The sequence below is a fragment of the Gobio gobio genome (genome assembly GCF_949357685.1).
Source record: "Gobio gobio genome assembly, chromosome: 23".
Taxonomy (NCBI): domain Eukaryota; kingdom Metazoa; phylum Chordata; class Actinopteri; order Cypriniformes; family Gobionidae; genus Gobio; species Gobio gobio.
This window is the reverse complement of record NC_137119.1, coordinates 38,569,591-38,592,571: the sequence shown is the minus strand read 5'-3', so window position 1 is coordinate 38,592,571 and position 22,981 is coordinate 38,569,591. Positions and strand designations below refer to the sequence as shown.

At 37.8% G+C, this 22,981-nt stretch overlaps 1 protein-coding gene across 1 annotated transcript in view; it reads right to left on the bottom strand.

Moving 5' to 3' along the window:
• The window catches only part of nlrc3 (NLR family, CARD domain containing 3), a 24,630-nt gene that overhangs the window by 359 nt on the left and 1,290 nt on the right, over nt 1–22,981 (bottom strand). The window contains exons 2-18 of the mRNA XM_079806304.1: nt 16,350–16,533; nt 14,717–14,977; nt 12,843–14,634; nt 8,194–8,280; nt 7,724–7,807; nt 7,407–7,490; nt 4,863–4,946; nt 4,706–4,789; nt 4,403–4,486; nt 4,233–4,316; nt 4,055–4,138; nt 2,408–2,491; nt 2,167–2,250; nt 1,766–1,849; nt 1,538–1,621; nt 451–534; nt 85–168 (exon numbers count right to left, since the gene is read on the bottom strand). Of these exons, the coding sequence (XP_079662430.1) occupies nt 85–168; nt 451–534; nt 1,538–1,621; nt 1,766–1,849; nt 2,167–2,250; nt 2,408–2,491; nt 4,055–4,138; nt 4,233–4,316; nt 4,403–4,486; nt 4,706–4,789; nt 4,863–4,946; nt 7,407–7,490; nt 7,724–7,807; nt 8,194–8,280; nt 12,843–14,634; nt 14,717–14,977; nt 16,350–16,443 (3,326 nt within the window). The 5' untranslated portion in view covers nt 16,444–16,533. The remainder of the gene's footprint in view (nt 1–84; nt 169–450; nt 535–1,537; nt 1,622–1,765; nt 1,850–2,166; nt 2,251–2,407; nt 2,492–4,054; nt 4,139–4,232; nt 4,317–4,402; nt 4,487–4,705; nt 4,790–4,862; nt 4,947–7,406; nt 7,491–7,723; nt 7,808–8,193; nt 8,281–12,842; nt 14,635–14,716; nt 14,978–16,349; nt 16,534–22,981) is intronic.

Genomic DNA, 22,981 nt, shown 5'->3' with positions numbered 1-22,981 from the left:
AAATATTCACCACTCGTGACACTCTGTGGTTGCACCTCTCACACACAGACGGTGGTTCACACATACACACACACACAGACTGACTTGATGTAGGTGAGCTGATGGTTTCCTCTCAGCGCAGTCGCGATGAAGATCGCTCCGTCCATCCCCAGAGAATTCTCCTGTAGACTACAGACACGTACGCTATTTTAACATTCGAGCAAATGCAGCCTTGATGAGCAGAAGAGACTTCTTTCAAAAACATTCAAAACTCTGAATTACTACAAACTTTTGACCAGTAGTGTATATGTTCTGTAAATGTTAAAAGTTAACCCCAAACAAAAGCATGGGTACTATACTGGATACCAGCCGCAGTTCTGCAAAGCATGAGTTTCACTAACACCTGTCAGATGTGTTTAGATTAGGGTGTAGGAACATAGAGGGGAAATAATGTGCTGTTTGTAGACATACTTCAGACTTCTCAAACCCCTGTTGTTCTTCAGAGAGCTGGAAAACGCCTTCGCTCCTTCCATCCCGATGGAGTTGCCACGCAGACTAAAACAACAACATAAATACTGGATGAATGGTTGGATGGATGGATTAACAGAACAATGGAGGGATGAATTAACAATGGATGGATGAATGGATAAACAGAACAATGGATGGACAGATTAACAGAACGATGCATGGATGAACAGAACAATGGATTGATGGACGAACAGAACAATGTATGAATGGATAAACAGAATAAAGGATGGGTGGATTAACAGATGATGATGGATGGATGGATGAATTAACAACAATGGATGAATGGATGATAAACAGAACAATGGATGGATGGATTTTCAGAATGATGGATGGATGGATGGATTAACATATGGATGGATAGATTAACAGAACAATGGATGGATGGATTAACATATGGATGGATAGATTAACAGAACAATGGATGGATGGATGATAGATAAACAGAACATTGGATGGATAGATGGATTAACAGAACAATGGATGGATAAACAGATGGATGGATAGGTTAAAACAACAATGGATGGATGGATGGATTAACAGAACAATGGATGGATTACCAGATGGATGGATAGGTTAAAACAACAATGGATGGATGGATAGATTAACAGATGGATGGATGATAGATAAACAGAACAATGGATGGATGGATGGATTAACCGAACAATTAATAGATGGATGGATGGATGGATGGATGGATTAACAGAACGATGGATGGATGGATTGAATTAACAGATGGATGGATGATAGATAAACAGAACAATGGATGGATGGATGGATTAACCGAACAATTAATAGATAGATGGATGGATGGATGGATGGATTAACAGAACGATGGATGGATGGATGGATGGATGGATAGATAGATAGATAGATAGATAGATAGATAGATAGATAGATAGATAGATAGATAGATAGATAGATAGATAGATAGATAGATAGATAGATAGATAGATAATAGATGGATGGATGGATGGATGGATGGATGGATGGATGGATGGATGGATGGATGGATGGATGGATGAAGACTCACTCTAGTGTATGAAGGGTTTCATTGATCACCAGAGCGTTGGCTAGTGCAACAGCCCCTGATTTTCCTGCTGATACACCCTGAAGACTATAAAACACACACACACACACACACACACACACACACACACACACACACACACACACACACACACACACACACACACAGGTCAGACACAACCAGCTTCAACAAACAGCCATGAAATATGAAGAAAGCCGGAGTGAGACTCACTAGAGCACAGTGAGAGAAGAGTTTGACTCCAGAGCAGAGGCCAGAGCAATGACCCCATTATCACCGAGAGCGTTCTCCTGCAGACTGAGAGGAAAACACAACACACACACACACACACATCACTACACAACGAGCACTTCTTACAAATAAAGCTTCATCCCAACAAGAAGCAGCGAAGAACATTTAAAAACATCTAAAGAACATTTAGTGCAATGGATGTTAAAGGTTCTTCACGGGACCAAAGATGCAAATAAAGAACCTTTATATTAAAGAATGAATGTAAGGTGCTTCACTATTGAAGAACCTTTTCTTTTTTTAAATGTGGTGTAAATGAGAAGACAAAGAGTTTGTTTGCACAGGATCAGACTGATAGAGGCTGTGAGGGTGTAAATGGATCTTACTCCAGCAGCTGAATGCAGGCGTTGCTCATGAGAGACTGAGCTAAAGCTTTAGCCGCTCCAGCCTTCATGAAGTTCCACTGGAGACTGAAACACACACACACACACACACACACACACACACACACACACAGCATGACCTCACATCCTGACTAAGATGATATCATTTCCTGACTGCCAGTCACAGTTGATCTTTAAGATTGTCATTAGTTGGTCTGTGTTGTGTTAAGGTCAGTTTACTCACTGTAAGGAGGTGATGGCTCTGTTGACCCTCATGGCTTCAGCGATGGCGGTCACTCCCTCATCATGGAGAAGATTAGCGGTCAGACTTTAACACAAACACAGATACACGCTTTGTAACATGTTCAGGTCAATGAAAAGTGTTGCATCATGAAGAAGTGAGTTGTGAGGATAACACAAGCTCAATAGACGGTGACACACAGAATAAAGACTTTCATTTTAAACGACTTTGTGAATCAGATGCTTTAGTTTTGTGCTAAGAAATTATCTATAATCATTTGATTAATGGTCAGCACACATATTTCTTTTTTTTTTACTAAACTCTTAATTGGGGAAAAAACTCTCAAGTTAGATAATCTGACAATATCTCTACATAATTCTCACAAAATAGTGTTTACAAAAATGACTATATGAACTATATACACATTTATAAAGCTAATTACTATTACTGCAGACTATAAAATATTTAATATTATTTAATAAATAAATATTATATATAATATTTATTTATTAAATAAAACATTTTATTAAATACTATATATATATATTTTAACTTATATGAAATATTTTTATTGAAAATTCTATATTTGTATTATAAATAAATGTGTTAAGGGTTTTTATATATATTAATAAATAAATATATACAGTGTATATATATATATATATATATATATATATAGTATATATATATAAAATGTATTTTATTTTACTTAGTAAATATTTATAATAATTTATAATATTTATAATAAATATCTATAATAATTTATAATATTTATAATAATATTTATAATATTAAAATATCTATAATTGATTAAAAATATATATATTTATAATATAATACATATGTATAAATATTCTATATATACTGTATGTGTATATATATACACACACACACACACACACACACACACATACACACACACACACATACATACATACGTATATACAATGTAATCCATTCATACACGCTCTAAAAAATGCTGGGGTTGAAAATAGACTAACCCAGCAATTGGGTTGTTTTAACCCAGTGGTTGGGTTAAATGTTTGCTTAAAACAACCAAATCGCTGGGTTAGTCTATTTTCAACCCAACTTGGGGCATTTTTTAGAGTGTGTATGAATGGATTACATTGTATATATATATATGTATGTGTGTGTGTGTGTGTGTGTGTATATATATAGCAATATATATATATATATATATATATATATATATATATATATATATATATATATATATATATATATATATATATATATATATATATATATATATATATATATATATATATATACATACATATATACACACATACAGTATATATAGAATGGATGCATGTATTTATACATATGTATTATATTATAAATATATTTAATATTTATTATATATTTTAATATTATAAATATTATTATAAATATTATAAATTATTATAGATATTTATTATAAATATGATAAAGTATTATAAATATTTACTAAGTAAAATAAAAGACCATATATATACATATATATATATATATATACATATACATACAATAGTCTTTTACGGTTTAAAAAAATAAATAATTAATAATGACTACATTTATATACAGTGTATATATATACACTGTATATAAAGTCCTCATTTAGACTAATTAAACTGTGTGTGTACTTACTCAAGTTCTCTAAGACAAGTGTTGACTTTTAAGGCTTTGGCGATGTCTTTGGCACCAGAAACTCCTATTGAATTCTCCCTTAGACTGCCAGCAAATATACACACAAAAACAGCATTATTACTTAGCCAGAACATACGTTTAATACTGTGGTGTTTGAAATCGGCATGTATTGACATACTTCAGACAGCTGAGTCCTCGGTTCGACTGAAGAGCGTATGAGAGCGCTTTAATGCCTCTGTCACTCACAGAGTTACTCTGAAGACTAAACCAGAAACAGAGACATTCATTCAGAGAGGTGCGTCTGTAGTGGATTGCTTGAAATGAACTTGCGAACTGATTGTGTTTTACCTGAGTGTGTGGAGAACGTGGTTGACCTTAAGCGCTTGAGCCAGAGCCACTGTTCCCAAATCACCCAGATGATTGCTGGACACACTGCAGAAACATTCACACACACACACACACACACACACACACACACACACACACACACACACACACACACACACACACACACACACACACACACACACACACACACACACACACACACACACACACACACACACACACACACACACACACACAGAATTATTCTCAACAGGGAGTTTCATCTGTCCGTTAATCCTTCAATCGGACACTTGAGGATCTTACTTGAGATCCTGTAGAGTTTGATTCTTTGTGAGTGCGTCTGCGATTTTTTTCACTCCTTCTGGTCCGATGCCGTTCTTCTGAAGACTGCAATGCAAGAAGATTTGTGTTTATGATGCTCTGTTAAAGCACACACACACACACTGAAACACAGACTCACTTGAGTGTGGTGAGCTTTCGGTTTGATTGAAGAACCTCCGCCAGCGCACGAGCACCTTCGTCCTCTATGTGGTTACTCTGCAAACTACATGAATCAACACACACACACACACACACACACACACACACACACACACACACACACACACACACACACACACACACACACACACACACACACACACACACACACACACACACACACACACACACACATGCTCATATATGTGCACAAACACATACAAATAAATACGTAAGGACGTAAATTTACAGTTTTATGACTTTAATTTATTGCATTAAAAATACAACCCCAAATCAGAAAAAGTTGGGACAGTATGGAAAACGCAAATAAATAAAAAAAGAAGTGATTTCTAAATTTACTTTGACTTGTATTTCTTTGCAGACAATATGAACACAAAATATTTCATGTTTTGTCTGGTCAACTTCATGTCATTTGTAAATATGCATCCTTTCCTGTCATTCAGACCTGCAACACATTTAAAAAAAAGTTGGTACAGGAGCAATTTAGGGCTAGTAATGAGGTAAAATGGTTAAATAATGATGTGATTTGAAACAGGTGATGTCAACAGGTGATTGTAATTATGATTTGGTACAAAAGCAGCATCCAAGAAAGGTCTAATCCTTTAGGAGTAAAGATGGGCCGAGGATCGCCAGTTTGCCAACAAATACGTGACAAAATTATTGAAATGTTTAAAAACAATGTTCCTCAAAGAAAGATAGGAAGAGATTTGGATATTTCACATTCAACAGTTCATAACATAATTAAAAGATTCAAGGAATCTGGAGGAATTTCAGTGCGTAAAGGACAAGGGCGCAAGCCTAAGCTGAACAATCGTGATCTCGGATCCCTCAGGCGGCACTGCATCAAGAATCGTCATTCATCTATAAGCGATATCACCACATGGGCTCAGGACTACTTTGTCAAACCTTTGTCAAGTACCACAATATGTAGTTACATCCACAAATGCCAGTTAAAACTGTACTGTGCCAAAAGGAAGCCCTATGTTAACAGTGTCCAGAAGCGCCGTCGACTTCGCTGGGCTCGGAGGCATCTGGGATGGACCATCACACAGTGGAAACGTGTACTGTGGTCAGATGAATCAGTATTTGAGGTATTTTTTGGGAGGAATGGACGCTGTGTGCTCCGGACCAAAGAAGAAAAGGATCATCCAGACTGTTACCAGCAACAGGTCCAAAAGCCAGGGTCTGTCATGGTATGGGGTTGTGTCAGTGCCCTTGGCAAAGGTAACTTGCACTTCTGTGAAGGCACCATTAATGCTGAAAAGTATATAGAGATTTTGGAGCATAATATACTGCCATCTTTTCCAGGGACGTCCATGCATATTTCAACAAGACAATGCAAAACCACATTCTGCACACATTACAAAGTCCTGGCTGCGGAGGAAGAGGGTACGGGTACTTGACTGGCCTGTCTGCAGTCCCGACCTGTCTCCAATAGAGAATTTGTGGCGCATTTTGAAGCGCAAAATGCGACAACGAAGACCCTGTACTGTTGCCCACCTTAAGACTTGTTTGCAGGAAGAATGGGACAAAATTACACCTGAAACACTTCATCAATTGGTGTCTTCAGTCCCTAAACGTCTTTTAAGTGTTGTGAAAAGGAAAGGCAACATTACAAAGTGGTAAATGCTTTACTGTCCCAACTTTTTTTGAAATATGTTGCAGGTCTGAATGACAGGAAAGGATGCATATTTACAAATGACATGAAGTTGACCAGACAAAACATGAAATATTTTGTGTTCATATTGTCTGCAATGAAATACAAGTCAAAGTAAATTTAGAAATCACTTCTTTTTTTTTTGCGTTTTCCATACTGTCCCAACTTTTTCTGATTTGGGGTTTATACAAATTTTATTTTATAAATATATATTATATTAATAAATTAATTGTATTTATTATAAATATTATAATATAATAAAAATACAGCTGTAACAACTGGTTTATCAGTATTCAATTGACTGACACAAGGACCTCATAAATTTTTTTTATTTCATTTATTAAATTATAAATGTAACATCTTTTTAAAATTATAAATATTATATTATATTATATTTAGTGCTGTCAAATCGATTCATTACATCTAACATAAGTTTGTAAATATATATATTATTTACAATTAGATACGATTATTATTAGATACAATTAATCATGATTTATCAATTTGACAGCACTAATTATATTATATTATATTATATTATATTATATTATATTATATTATATTATATTATATTATATTATTATATTATATTATATTATATTATATTATATTATATTATATTATATTATATTATATTATATTATTATATTATATTATATTATATTATATTATATTATATTATATTATATTATATTATTATTATATTATATTATATTATTATTATATTATATTATATTATATTATATTATATTATATTATATTATATTATATTATATTATATTATATTATATTATATTATATTATATTATAGCGGTCACAATTCTATAATGTTTTATTAGTACTCACTTGACTGACACAAGGACCTGATTCATTTTTAGTGCCTCGCTCAACGTCTTTGCTCCCTTGGCGCCGATGTTGTTGCCACGGAGGCTAAGAGAAAAAACATTTATTTTATTTAACATCCTTAATTTCCCTTGTTGATTCAGCTTATAAGGACTTACAGTTTACAAGGGCACAGGAAAGGACATGTCACATTAGTTTGATTATTCGCTGTGTTCACATTATATTATTCACTGATACAATACAATGTCAAATAGTCAAAATACAATATTGAAAATACAATGTACAAAAATACAATATACAAATACAAAAAAGTCACTGACTCCAGGGCCGTGAGGGTTCGGTTGACGAGTAGAGCTCGACTGAGGGGTTTAATTCCTTTACTGCTGATTAAATTGTCAGCCAGACTAGAAAACAGAGAGAAAGAGAGTTAAACAAGTTAATACGATTTATGTGTGAATGTGTGTGTACCTCACAGAGTTATTATAAGTAAATAAAATTAATAAATTAATCAAATTAACACCTTTTTGTTGCTTTAAATAAAATATTAAAATGTATCATTTTCATTAAGAGTAACTTGAAGTAGTAAAACAAGTAAAAAAACTGAAATAAAACAAATATTTACCCTAGTGAAAAATAATTATAACAAAATGTATTTGTAATACGTTTATTTTATGCTAAATATACTACAAATACCGTTATATATTTCTATACTTAAAATTGTACATGTGTTGTACAAACAAACCAAAAACAGTTCAAAGTATTAATAGCACATGTACATCAATAATGGTACCTCAGCGTCTGAATATGGCACTCTTTGGCACTCAACAGACTTCCCAACAGATCCATGGCGCCTTCCTTAAATTCATTGTTTTCCATCCTGCAATACAAACAATACACAATAGATTTTCAGTGAAAAAGGTTTTGTTTATTACTCCCACAAATCTAAAGAACTGTTGAAATATATCACTCAAATTGTACAGGCTACTTTGTCTTTTATATAATTCTTTCGCCGCCATTGATGGAAATGTCCTGCTTTCTGTGTTTTCACTGTTATACGGTAGGGGGCGCTGTGACATCTTCTGAATCTCCTGTTCAAAACACATGCGAAGAAGAAGCAGAAAAAGTCCTGGGCTGTACGATGCATCGTTTAAGAAATCAACTAGCTACTGACGACTGTTTCTCGAAACGAATTGTCGCAAATTTGTTGTTCAATCACGTTGGTTAATGATGTCACACAGGTGGTGGAGTAATAACTTCTTTTAATGGATCTGTTTAAGGTTGAATTAATGCTATACATTATGAACATGGCATCTGATATAGATTGTACTGAATGTCAGCTTGCTTATTTGGCTTAAGATAAGGATTTATTAAGTCCACATGTTATGCAAACAAGAAACTGTGCTTCTAACCACACGTCGAGAGCTGTCGTTCCAACCACGCAACTTTGCGATGCTGTTTGCGAACGTTTGTTCGAACTATGGTTTCGGGAAACACCGACTCGTTGAACTATGCTGATAACGACGGAACTTGCCACCATAGTTGGGTAACGACGCTTTCGGGAAACGCACACCTGGGCTGCGTCCCACTCCCCTTTTAGAAGTTCCCTAAGCAGTTCCCCTCGGGGGAATCCTTGCCGCCATTTTGAAGTGCATTCCACTTTGTGAAGTGGAAGAGGGAAGTTTATATGGACAGACCCTCGCTCCCTGTCCCAAATGGCACCCTGTGGCGAGCAGCGAGGCTGAGGGACCGTGAGAGCGGGACGAGGCCGCGGTCATTATTATGATGATGAGCGCCAGCTGCGTGCTGCATTGGCCTCGTCTCTCGCGGAGGAGTGACGGGAGTATAAAGGAGGAGCGACGACAGTGAAGGACGAGAGAGGACCAGGCCTGGACTTTAATTTATATTTTGTTTACGTTTTGTTTATGTATGTGCGCGGCAGTCGTCCGTGAGGGGCTGCCGCTTTTACTTTCATTTTGTGTTCATTTATTGTATTAAAAGTTTGTTGTATTTTTCGCCGGTTCCCGCCTCCTTCTTCCCACACGAACATACCTCATTACACACCCTAAACCCTCACGGTCTTCCTCTGAGTCCGCACTTTCACGATGTAATGCCGCTTTGACTGCCGGGTAGAAGTCCTCTGCGTAGCTCGTGAACTTGCGGGCTCAGCTGAAGTGCGCATCGAGAGTGCATAGCAGCCGCAAAGGGGGCGCTCACGAGACCCTTCTTTAAAGGTCCCGTTTTTCGTGTTTTTTTGAAGCTTTGATTGTGTTTACAGTGTGCAATATAACATGTGTTCATGTTTCGCGTGTAAAAAAACACAGTATTTTTCACATAATTTACTTATCTGTATACTGCTGTTTTCACTGTCCTCAAAACGGCTTGAAAGATTTCCCTGTTCTATGAAGTCCCTCCTTCAGAAACACGTAACGAGTTCTGATTGTGCCAGCGGTTCCCGTGTTGTGATTCGACAGCAGCTTAGCGCACGCAGAGCGCACGTTACCGGAAAGGTCACGCCTCTCACCATAACGGGGATGCATGCGCTCAATGATCTCTAAGTACAGCGTCCCTGGGAAAGCCAAACAAAGGTGACTTGACTCCGGGATGAAAATAACAGCGTCTCGACGACATGGCGACAAACAAACTATACAAACGCAACCGAACGCAACACTTCCTCTACTCCACGCGGGAGCAACAAGACCACGTCCCCTTTTTCGAGTACTCTTGTGGGCGGAGGTTAGTCGACAAACTGCTCTACTGACGTAATTAAAGCAGGATGTACAGAGATGTAGTCCCAACCGGCCGTTCGCTGTAGGCTTTGAAAGGGAACTTCTGTTAAATAAAATATCTCGCTTGGCATTGAACTTTGAGCTTTATAATTTTACAGGTATTATAAATGCTCTAACAGCAACATTACACACTAACTAAAGTTTGAAAAATGGGATCACGAAGAACAGGACCTTTAAGCTTAAATGAGGAATGGGACACCCTACGGTCTTGTGGACTTAACGGGCATGCGCACACAGCAGCCATTGCAAGTCCACAAGACTGAAAGTTCACATGAAGTGTGCCATTTAGGACAGGGACTACTTCATATGTACACTTCAGGCAGCTTCATATCCCACAATACAACACCATTGTGACATCACCGCATATCATGTTTAATTTACCCCACCACAAACAACTCTATGATCATTTTTTTAAAACATTTAAAACAACCCAAACACACCTATATACATACAGAATGCTGCATTAAACAATTTCGTATGGGAAAAATGGATTCCAAGTGATCAAGGGCTTAGGACGTTCCAGTTCAGCCCATTGCAAAGGTTCCGCCAGTAGTGGGCACTCATGCAACGTAAGCAATGACGCACATCCGAGTGAAGAGACGGAGGGAAGTTAGCGAGTTAAGGGCATAATAAAAACCAACTGGAACGCAGCACTGGGTGTTTCTCAAAAGGAAAGCTGCATCCTACGAAGGCTGCATATCTCGGCTGCCACGTCATCAAACGTTGCAGAAGGCCATCTCAATCTGAAGGACCCTTGGAAGGCAGCCTTCGATTTAAAAGATGCATCGGATGTATCCTTCGTGGCCTTAAATAACCTACAATCCTTTGCACACATTTAAATTCACATACATAAACTGATGGAAAACGAGTCGGTACTGAGCTTGTCTGAGTTTATTATGAAATGTAAGACAAAAACAATGTTTTCGGACATGAAAGCAGAGAGGTTATCTTTTGTTTTGCTGTAAATGAATCACTTAACACTAAACTGCCAATAATGTAAGCCACTGGGAGTCCATAGGCAGCTGTCATTCACTGTATTGCGTTAATAGAAAGCCAGTTAATATAAATATTTGTAATACAAAGTATTTTTCCTTTAATAGTATTTTCGTGACGTGACAGCGGGGGCCAGAACATGTGTGACGTGGCCATGCGCACTTACTAGTCCGTCTCATTCTAGTGTTTAATTACTGAGGAGGAATCTAGCCTACAAGCCTCAGAAGGACTGGACTAGGAAGGACTGGAGGTAAAACAGAACTTTCCCCAGGAACTAGGAACTTTGGGGTGGTACTCGTGTGTTTCGACTGCAGGAACCAGGGTCTAAATGAAGTTCCGGGTAAATATGTGAGGTAGTACTTTTTCAATGTTCGGGAACTTTCGGGGGTGGGACTTGGGCGCTGGACATGCTGATTGGTTAACTCCATGCAGCATTTTATTTCAACCGGCATTTTTTAAAGTCTTTTGCGAGGTTCGTTCTGCGTTCACTAAATAAATATCTGTCTTGCTCTTTCTGTCCGATGGCGCGCATTGTCTCAGCAATCTCACGTTCAATGTCCGTAATAGCTGATCATAACATACGTTGTCTTATTTTAAATCTAGCTTTACGAGCTTTCAAAATACGCTTTAGTATCAGTGCTCGTCTCTTTTCCGCCGTTTTGTTAATGACCTCTTTAGTAAACCAATACATAACTAGAAAAAGCAGCGCTGCTTGAATCTCCTCCATACGTGTTATTGTTGCAGACTGTGTCGCACAAAAATGATTACTGTCCGTTGCTGACTGGGAGGAACAGTCGCGCGCAGTCCCACGTCTCTGGACTAATTTGCCTAATCTTCATGGTACTTTAGACCGCAGTGGAAAAGCAGACAGTAGAAGGTCTGGGGGGAAAAAAGTTAATTTTGGGTAATTTTGGTGGAAACGGGGCTGCGTAATATCATTGTGCCGCTGCACTCATGGTACGGCTCAAAGTTCCTTGATTATTACGCAGGAATGAGAGTATAGTTCCTAGCCATATCGGTCTGGATAGAAAATCGAAACCTTTAATTTTCATTCGGTCTTAGTACACGATGTAACTATACACATCACAACATGTAAATGGGAAAATGTTGGCGTTATTTTGTCACTTATTGAGCAGTAGGCTAGCTGGAGCCGTTTACCTCCAGTCTTTGTGCTAAGCTAGGCTAGCGGTGAATGCATCAGACAGCGTTATGGCACGCACGGAGATGAGAATGGGATGTAAGGACTTATCTAACTCTCGGGGATACGGTGAATAAGCTAAAGTCCCAAAAAGTCGGCGTGTTCCTTTAACATTAAACAGCATATAATTAAAAACTGCCTATTGTTACCGGATAAAATGTTGACCCATGACGAGTTTTAGGACTGTGACGTTTTGGGTGTGTTGATGGACTCGATCTACTCCATCTGTGTTTTGATCATCGTTCTGAATCCGATCCAGATGTAGTCTTGAGCATGATTTTCCCCGCTTTTTGCTCAAAATGATGCTTTGATACGGTGCATATTCAAATATTCATACGACAAAATGCTGGCGGGGAAAGAGTTAATAATTTGTGCTTGCATTTGCTAGTGTAAATTGTAGTACGTGTATGTGTTTTTCATGACAAATATCTAAGAATATGTGTATAAACATGCCTGTTTTACCTCAGATTACTGCAGTACAGCAGCTGTGGGAGGAGCCTCTTCAGGGAGGAGGAGTCTAGGCAATTAGAGAGTTGCGTTTCTTCTGTACATGCATCTGACACTTGCAATAAGTAAGCTAGCACAGAACAAACTCCGCCCTTCAGCTTCCCCCGCAGGCCGCAGTTCATGAGATCCTCCTCTACTGACCGTAGCCACTCCCCATGTTGCAGCTCCGCCAGACACGTTACCATTGTGATGCTGCGCATACTTACGGCGTCGCCTCCTGTCCCGGACACCGCATTCTGAAGCAAGGTTGTCGCCGTGGTGCGCTGGTTCACCTGCTCCTCGCGGGAAACGCCCAGAGGAACACTTAGCAAAGCGGTGGCCGCCGGAGACAGCAGCCCTGACAGGAAGCGCATGAAGAGGTCGAGGTTGCCTTGCGCTGCGGCGTCCGATTGGTTGGTTTTCTGCAGCGCAGCGCGGTAGTGGTTGTGGAAGCCGATGCGAGGCCAGCAAACACTACTTTCGGAGAACAGATCAAACATCCCACGCCTTGACGAAACGTAGTAGAAAAGAGCTCCCAGGAATTCCTGCACAGACGTGTGCGTGAACTGCCACACCACGTTCTCATATGAGCAGCTTTGCTTGTGCTGGAGGATGCGGTGGGCGAGAGTCCCGACCTGAGGTGGTACGTCGACACCGTAAGTTCGCAATTCGTTCTCGCTGAACGTATGCCGTCGCCGTAAGAGGCTGTAAAACGCAAGACGACCCAGAGTGCTCAGAGGCTTCCTGATGCCCCCACTGGCCGGGTCTGATCCAGAGAGGTGTGGCCAACAGTAGTGGGCGTAGACTTCTGTTAGAGTCCGGGGAAGGGGCGTGGAATCTGACTCCAACTTTATAAGGCGCGATATCGTAGTCACGATAATGTGGCAGACCGCGGGGACGGAGGACAAAATGAGCAATGGTTTCTGAGAATTCAGGTAAGTCCACACATGGGCGGAGACATCCTCAGGTGTGTACGATTGAGACGACGAGCTCTCTTGTGATAAAGAGTACACATCTAACGTGTTCGTAATACAGTGATTAATATAATCCTTTATTTGCGTTCGGGAAAGAGGCGGGGCTTCGGTCACGCGATCGACCAATCCCGCCGGAACTTTCGCCCCAACGCCAGGCCTTGACAAAAGCCAGAGTGTTGCCCATGGCAAAAGGTTCCCTCGTACGATATTCGCAATGAGGTCCGACACGGGAATTTCGCGACGAGGGTCGCTAGTGGGCGGGGCATCTGCGAAATCCAGCGATTGGCGAAATTCTTCCAATCCATCCAAGATGAGCAATATTTTGCAGGACTCGTTAAAAATAATTAGGTCCACGTTATCATACGGAACGAACAACCGCAGCATGCGCTCGACCGATAGCCGATCGAAACTGCTCAGTTCCCAGCATGCAATGGGGATGGCAAGACTCAGCTCTGGATAGATCTGACCGCTACTCCAAAGTTGGACAAAATGGTGGACCATTCGGCTCTTCCCGTTGCCAGCCACGCCCACGGTCAGCGTCACACGTGGGGCGGTGCTAACCCTCGTCAAAGGCGCGATCAGCTTGTCCAATCCCAGGGCTCGACCGTGAAGAGGCCCCGCCCCTCTGTTGACTGACACCTGTACGAGGTCATGTTCTCGCTGCTGTAGGTCAGATACACACTCTATAAGGAGGAAAGTGGAACCGTGTGAGCTACCGCCGGCTTGCACGAATGAATTTTCATCTTCTTTGAGTCGCTGAAGGAGAGCGTCTTTATGTGGTTGAACAACAGAGTCTGCGGAGAGAAAGAGGCAGAAGTGAGGAACTCAGGGATAACGTTTTTTTGGGGGGAAAACTACAAATAAAATCACGCATACCATGTACAGTTATCAGGTTGTACTCAGTCAGGTGTGAACTTTGAAGATACATTTGAAGGGCGGCGCCCTGTGGATCAGTGACAGACAGGTACTCAACCAATAAATGCACTTTATCCTTCAAAGACCCCATTTCCTGGATATGCCCCACCTCCTGTGTATTGAGCAGGTCTGCTTTTCTCATGTGATGGACCACATTTACCAAGATGGAGGTGGATAAGAACCTTTGCAACAATGCCTGGTGTCTGTGTAACCACCCGGGATCTGAGGATCAAACATACACAAAGAACATGTAGCATAAACTTTTAGAAATAAGGATGCACAGATACAGAATTCCTGTCCAGTACTGATAATTAATCCGGTAACACTTTACAATAAGGCCTCATTAGAGCAATACATTACAGTAATTAGTAATCTTAACATTAGTTATTAAAACTACAACTATTCGTTTTACCCTCATGTCCGTTAAATACTATTAATAGATGCAACTTTTGATTTTAATAGTGTATTAGTAATGTTGAAATTTGACTAACTAAGATTAATAAATGTTTTTTTCAGTGTTAGTTTATGCTAAGTAATGTAATTTATCATAGTTATTTGAAATATTTGTTAAATGTATACATTTTAATATTTAATATTAATAGCTGATATGATTATAACCAAATCGTCAGTATTAACTACGTTTTTAATTCAAAATATGAAATACAAATATATTTATAAATACATAAAAATATTACAACATTACAAACTACATTAAAATAATTGTTTTCTGCACAGGCATGCATGGATCTGCTAAGGTTGCATGTTTATTTTAATATTTAATATTAATGGTTGAGGTTGATGACTGAGAAATTGTCAGTATTATACATTTATACCACTTCATTTTATGTATAAAATATTCAATACAAATATGAAATACAAATATATTTATATATACAATAAATAAAATAGTAAATGTCATTTTTATGCATAGACACTCTAGATAATGCAAATAATTAACTCTTAAAAGGATCCTTGCCATAATCTATTCCTTTTATGTTTATCTAAATGGTAAAATAGACAGGATTTGGTGATAAATATCCAATATTGACTGTAAAAAAAAAAATTATAATAATAAAAATTATATTATATAAAAATATATATATATTAGGGCTGTCAAAAGATTAATCGCGATTAATCGCATCCAAAATAAAAGTTTGTGTTTACATAATATATGTGTGTGTACTCTGTTAATTATTATTTATATATAAATACACACACATTCATGTATATATTTAAGAAATATTTGCATGTATATACTGTATATCCATTTATATAATATATAATATATATAAATATAAATGTTTTATATATAAAAATAGTATTTTTTTCTTAAATATATACATGCTTGTGTGTGTATTTATATATAAATAATAATTAACAGAGTACACACACATATATTATGTAAACACAAACTTTTATTTTGGATGCGATTAATCGCGATTAATCTTTTGACAGCCCTAATATATATATATATATATATATATATATATAATGAATTTATGCTATAGTTGGAGTGGTGCCAATATAACCAATTTAATGTGAAATGCAGAATATAAATGAAATGTGCTGTGTTTTTTGGGCTCTCTATCTTTACCTTCCATCCTTTTGCTAGTCTCTTGTTTTTGAGCACTGGACTTCAGATCCAGGTAACAGTATTCCTGCCATGGGATATGGTCATGTCTAGCCATCCCAGCAGAGCACTGAAGGAAAGCGTGTTTGTGTGTGGGTGTGTGTGCTGGGTATCAGACCCTCAGTGTGATTCAGTTGGATCCATTCCCCTGTAACACAGACAGACAATGCAATAATCATCAAGACACAAACACACCACACAACGATTGAATGGATACGGTCAGCAGTGTAGCTTTAGATTTGCAGACAGTAATGCACACATTTTACATGGACATGGTTTCTAGCGATGTTACAAGTCAACTAGCAGGGGGTATTCCAGCACACATCAGTACTGTGGAAACCAAGACTTGACCTCATTACCCACATGCATCAACAAACACTGTGTTACTATGGTTACAGCACGACAGCTGTCCGATACAGATGTGAGGCGCAGGTTAGAAGCCCGTAGCATTAAGAAAACTATGAAAATTGTATGCCGCAATACGATATTTCAATTGACAAAACAATCTGCATAGCATGTGGACTCAAAATGAGAAAAAAATATCAAGCACAGGAGTTCAGGTGAGGTAGAAACTGCAACCTTGAACTTCTCCTCCAACGTATAATGAGTCCCATATGACAGACACACAAGAAAGAAAGGGCAAAGTCAGCAGAACGTTCTCAAGCGTTTGCTTCTGCAGACATTGTGCATCAGCTGCCGAGGTTCATGCAGAAACCCCTGAAGAACAAACTGAAAACCTCGCGGCTGAGCCAAAGTAGCCTGTCCTCCTGGGCGCCACTGTCCTGTACGAGGACATTATATTTTAGTGAATTTCTCTGACACCATACAAGTCACGGTTTTAATGTCCTGTAAAGAGCACATTCAGGGCTTTCAGAAATACCATTTGTTTTGAGGTTTCACCAGGACTACAACTTCTCCTTGGTCTTTAAAAAGGATCAAATTTAGCACTCTTATGGAAATATTATTTTGTAATAATCATTTAAATCTGACTAATTTTCAAAGTGTTTGTTATAAACCAACATCTCAGGAAAATGTTAAGGGGTTTCCAATCAAAATATGACTTTCTGTTACAAAACAGGGCATTGATTTCATATATGAGCTCAATAGAGGACACCAAAATCATGTTTTTCAGGCATTCTGGGAGACACAACAAGTGATTAGGGAAAGAAAATACATATCAATGTTCCTATACAATATTAGATATTATTATGAAAATGTTGCCAACTATTACTCCCATTATTACACTTCTTTTCTCATTACATGTTGCTCCAAGAACACATTAATATACAAAATAGATCCAGTGAATAAATGCATTGCACTGAATGGGAAAACCCATGTATGGCCATTTTACCCACATATTGCATGAAGTAAAATGGTATATCAATTAATTCCGTTATATCTTGCGTAACATATTTGAGAATCATCTTTAAACAAAGTTTGGTTAAAAAATCCTGAAACCTGAAAATTGATTGGTGAATAAAAAACAAACAAACATTGTTTTTGCCTATAGATGTCATTTTACTTTTTAAACACCTGAGTCCCGGTGTCTGTCCACTTACGAGGACATAGCATTACATATGAATAAAATATCATTTTTCAAAAAAATAAAATCCATTTGTTTCTTATGCTCTAAACCAGTGTTTCCCAACCTTTTTTCAGTCATGGCGCCCTTTGAAAATGTTCTCCATTTTGTGGCACCCCCTTGCATACGTTAAGCTAGGGGTGTAACCGGACAGATTGCTCACGGTTCGGTTTGTGTCACGGTTTTAGGTTCACGGTTTCGGTGCGGTTCAGTATTTGCTATGGTCAGGGAAAAAAGGACTACAGTCAAATAAAAATAAAGAAAATAATAAGAACAAATAATTTAAATACAAGCAGCAGCACAAATAAATGAGATACTATTAAGGTTTTCAGGTTTTTCAGGTCCGTCAATAGTTTTCAGGTACAGAAATTGATCAAATGTAAAATAACATTGCATATTTGACTGTATAAATTAAAGATTAATCCTATTAAACTTACACAAGCTATTCAATCAAGAGCAGTGAGTGAGTGATGTCCTTGTCTTTTGTTGTTTGACATTAAACAGACAGCAGTAAAGGCTACTGCCCCTTTAAGACCTAAAGCACGGATATGTATCGTCTTTCTCGACTGTATAAAGTTTACTTAAGGCATATACAGACTATGTCTGCTAGAATACTCATCAAGATGGACATGTTGACATACTTTTTGTGTGAGTTTGTCCGTTCAAGAGCAAGACTTGAAAGAGAACTCAATATTTGCGCGCTGTGAGACGTGTGCGCGCTTTCGGATGAGTGCACAGAGACAAATTTTCTCACAGCGCGCGAGTCTTCTCATTCGCGTCTTCTGGCACTTCACCCGGGTGATGAAGGCGAAAATGACTGGTCATATTCGAACATACGAGTCACGACAGCACTCGCATGCATTGAACATAGTTTACAAAGAGAGAATTATTTGAAACGTGAGAAAAAAAATATATATATAAATATTTGAAGGACTTTTACACGGCACCCCTGCTCTCGTCAGGCGGCACCCCGGTTGGGAAACACTGCTCTAAACAATGTAATGACATGAAAAAATATTACATTTAAAGGGCTTTGTTATCCTGGGTCTTAGGAGGCTATTGATTATGAAGAGTTGCATCAAGTGATGCTCAAGTACATCAGTCATAGCTATTGATAATGTGGCTTCCATTAAAGTTATACAGACCTTCAAATTAAAGGCAGTGTAGGCAATTTGTTTCATAAACACTTTTTGTAATAAGGGCCTATACTGTTTGAAACTTTCCTCACATCCTGAGAGCGATCAATAATAGACGTGGTCTAAATATTAAAACGTGTACATAACTTCTGTGGAAGGCCCAGGACTACTAGTGTAGCTACGGATGGGCCTGGATGAATTGACAGCTTGCCCAAATACATTTTTATTTTAATTTTAAATAATACTATTTTCTGACATTTAACAATTATTTTAAATGTGATTTATTTTGTCATGCATTAGAATTATATTCTAATATTAATAAAAATTTAAATAAGCTAATTCGTCTCTTCAGCTACATCAGGCCAGAAGTGATGTTATGTTCTTCTTCACCAAAATCCGGATTTCAACTAGCAGCCCACTTTTTGTGTTATTAAAAAAATGCCTGACACATTTAAGAAAGAAATGTGTGTTTTTTTGGGGGGTAAAAATAAATAAAGACTTCAATTACAAAAAGAATGTACATATATTTCAGGATGTGGTGCATCATTGAGGACAATAACTTTGGATCTGAAATAACTTGTTTCAGAAATATAGCTTTTGGGAAAAAAAGTGGTCTCGTGGCACAACTTGCCCCTGGTGAGGGGTAAGTTGTGCCTTTGGGGAGAATACGTTGGGGTAAATTGTCCCAGTGATTTCTGAAGTAAAACAAAACATTTTAACCCGTCACGTAATACCCGGAGCTGTTCACCTCCTCAGACTCGGATTTAAGCGTTTCTATGGCAGCGCTAACAACCCCGAAATAAATGTGCAGCAGTCAGGTGGTACAAGTAAGAGCTCTGTAAGTTGTTTTTTATTGTAATGTTATGTGATTTGAGACATGAGGTTATTTAACGGCGATAATATTATATTCATATTCAAAATATTACCAAATAAAGCGCAAAAAAAACATAACTGAGTCCACCGCCTCTTCCCGGTCCGCCTCGTCAATCTCCCCTGCCGAGCTTGAACTGCGTCCGAAATATAACGCGCGATCATTTTAAAGTTTAGGGGAATTTGTTGTGTCGCGTCGCCTCTCGCCGCATCTAAAGCAGACAGCTTTGCTTTCATTTTGTAGGGTGCTTGACCGCTCGCGCCAGGTGTAGACACAGTGAAAGTTGCCTGATTATTTATGACGGATGGCCGGTTTGTAGTGTCAAAAAGGGACATACCTGTAAATTCAAGCTTCGCCTTTCGCGTTTTAACACTCGATGGCACCCTGTCGAATGTGGACGAGGTCGAACTGGAAGCCATGTTAATCTTGGACTAAATCGGCCATCGTAGGAGTTAAAACAAAATCGGAAATTGAGAGGAACAGAAACTAATATTCACTGGATGGTCATATACCTGTTCACCACTAGATGGGGGAAAATATCACACAGTGTAGCTTTAAAATAGCAACATTTGATTTAAATTTCACATTAAATATCTACATTTCTCAGTTTAATTCATGGTGAAAACATGAATGTGCGTAGTTAAGTGGAAGATTGCTGCCATCTACTGGAAAACAAACACTTTTGCTAGTTCTCAATGAATAGTTTGTGCATGAATGTTAGATGCTATTACTCTTGCTATTTGTGTTTGGGCTGTAATGTGGCGTAGGTGCTATTTTTGTATAGTTTAACTATCATCAGCCTTTTCAAAAATAAAATAATAATAATAATATCATGAACATAATGACGGGGTAGAATGGACAGGACAACATATAAAACAACAACATTAAAAATAAAAACATTAATGCATTACAAAAATGAAACAGTAGTAATTCCACAACTTAGACTGATAACATGTAGTGCTAAACCTTACAAGGGGCACCAAGTAAAATCTTGCCTAGGGCAGCAAATTGGTCAGGGCCGGCCCTGGTGCGCGTTCATGTGTTTTGGGGGAGGCGTGGCTTTGGAGTCGCTCTGAAGGGAGGGTGGAATATTTGTATTTTTAAAGCTAACTTGCTATTGCTAGCTTATTATATAAATACATAAATCGCTTATGCTCAAGACTGCATTTATTTGATGCAGTAAAAACTGTAATGTGGAATATTATTTCAATTTATAATAACTGTTTTCTATGTGAGTATATTGTAAACTGTCATTTAGTCCTGCGATCAAAGCTGAATTTTCAGCATCATTACTCCAGTCTTCAGTGTCACATGATCCTTCAGAAATCATTCTGATATGATGATTTGCTGCTCAAAAAACATTTCTGATTATTATTATCAACGTTGAAAATAGCTGTGCTGCTTAATTTTTTTTTGGGGAACTGTGATACATTGTTGTTTTCAGGATACATTTATGAATAGAAAGTTCAATAGAACAGCATTCATTTGAAATCAAAATGGTTTGTAACATTATTAATGTTTTATTAATTCATTAACCCCTTAACTGTCACCCCCCTTTTTGAGAATTGACACGAAAATGCACTATCCAAACTTAAAGGGCTGTAATTCAAGAATGATTTGGAATATGGACCTAAGTTTGGTCTTGTTTCAAAGAAGACACTCGGCTAAAGGGAAAGCAATTCAAAATATGAAAGTATGAAAAAGTTATGAAAGTTTAAATTTACTGTAAATGAAAAATACTGTACTAAATATTTTTTATTTTACATAAAATAGATATTTTACAAAATAAATACTAAAAAATTACGGTAACACTTTACAATAAGGTTCATTTGTTAACTAATGAACTAATAATGAACTGCACTTATAAAGCATTTATTTATCTTTGTTAATTTTAATTTCAACATTTACTAATGCATTATTAATATCTTGTTAACATTAGTTAATGCACTGTGAACTAACAGAAAATGGGCAAAGAGGCGGGACGTGGGCGGAGCTGAAGTGACGCGATGACTAACAGACTGCAGACAAACGGCAATCCACCTGTCACTCAAAGTGGCCACGCCCTTAATTATGCAGAACTTTAAGGAACTTAAAAAAAAATTCACCCCCTCACAGTCGTCATGAAGGGCAAAATTAGCCGTATAGACCAAAACCACAATTTGTACCAGACTGTAAACATATTTTATTCTGCTGTAAAGTTGGGCATTTTAACATGGGGCTCAATGAGATTCTGCTCCTTCTGGAGCCTGTCCCTAGCGGCCAGTCGATGAATTGCAGTTTAAGTCACTTGCCATTCAAGAGAAACCGTGGGAGGTTGCCGCTTGGTCTAACCAAGTTGTGTGCCAAATTTGAAGTTGATATCACAAAAATGTAAGTTCCCATGAGATTTTGTTTGGGCATAATACCAAAAATAGCCAAGGGAGTCATCCACCTTCCATTGATTGTTTTTGTGATGTATTTTCCTGAAATTTCTGTCCAAATATCACTTCCATCGAAAAACAGTCACCAAATATGGAACCTTGGGACTCAGACCTTTCCGACGATATTTGTTTTGTTAAGATTAGACAAGATTTTGATTATAAAGTAGTAGTTCAAATAAATGTTGTAATATGAAACATGACACCGCCCACTAGGGGAGGAGCCCGCCAGAAGAATTTAGAGTACCGTTTCCATGGTAACGCAACAGCCGATTTCAAAACGGCTTTCACAGGATGAATTTTGAGTTTGTAAGCTTTCGAATGATACGAAAATAATATATGATACTAAAAAAAAGGGGTTAAGATGTGTGAAATGTGCAGATGAGTTCAGATAGTAGCAGAACAGTAGTGTTAATACCGCGGAACACTTTCACTCGAGGCTTAAACTGGCCTAAACGTTCTCACACATTTTGTAGTATGTAACTTCCTTTGTAACATTTTAATAAAACATATATAGCACATATTATTTTTTTTCCCATGACTGGGTTTTGAGTAGTTTCTGAACAATCTCAAAACAAACAAGGTGTGTG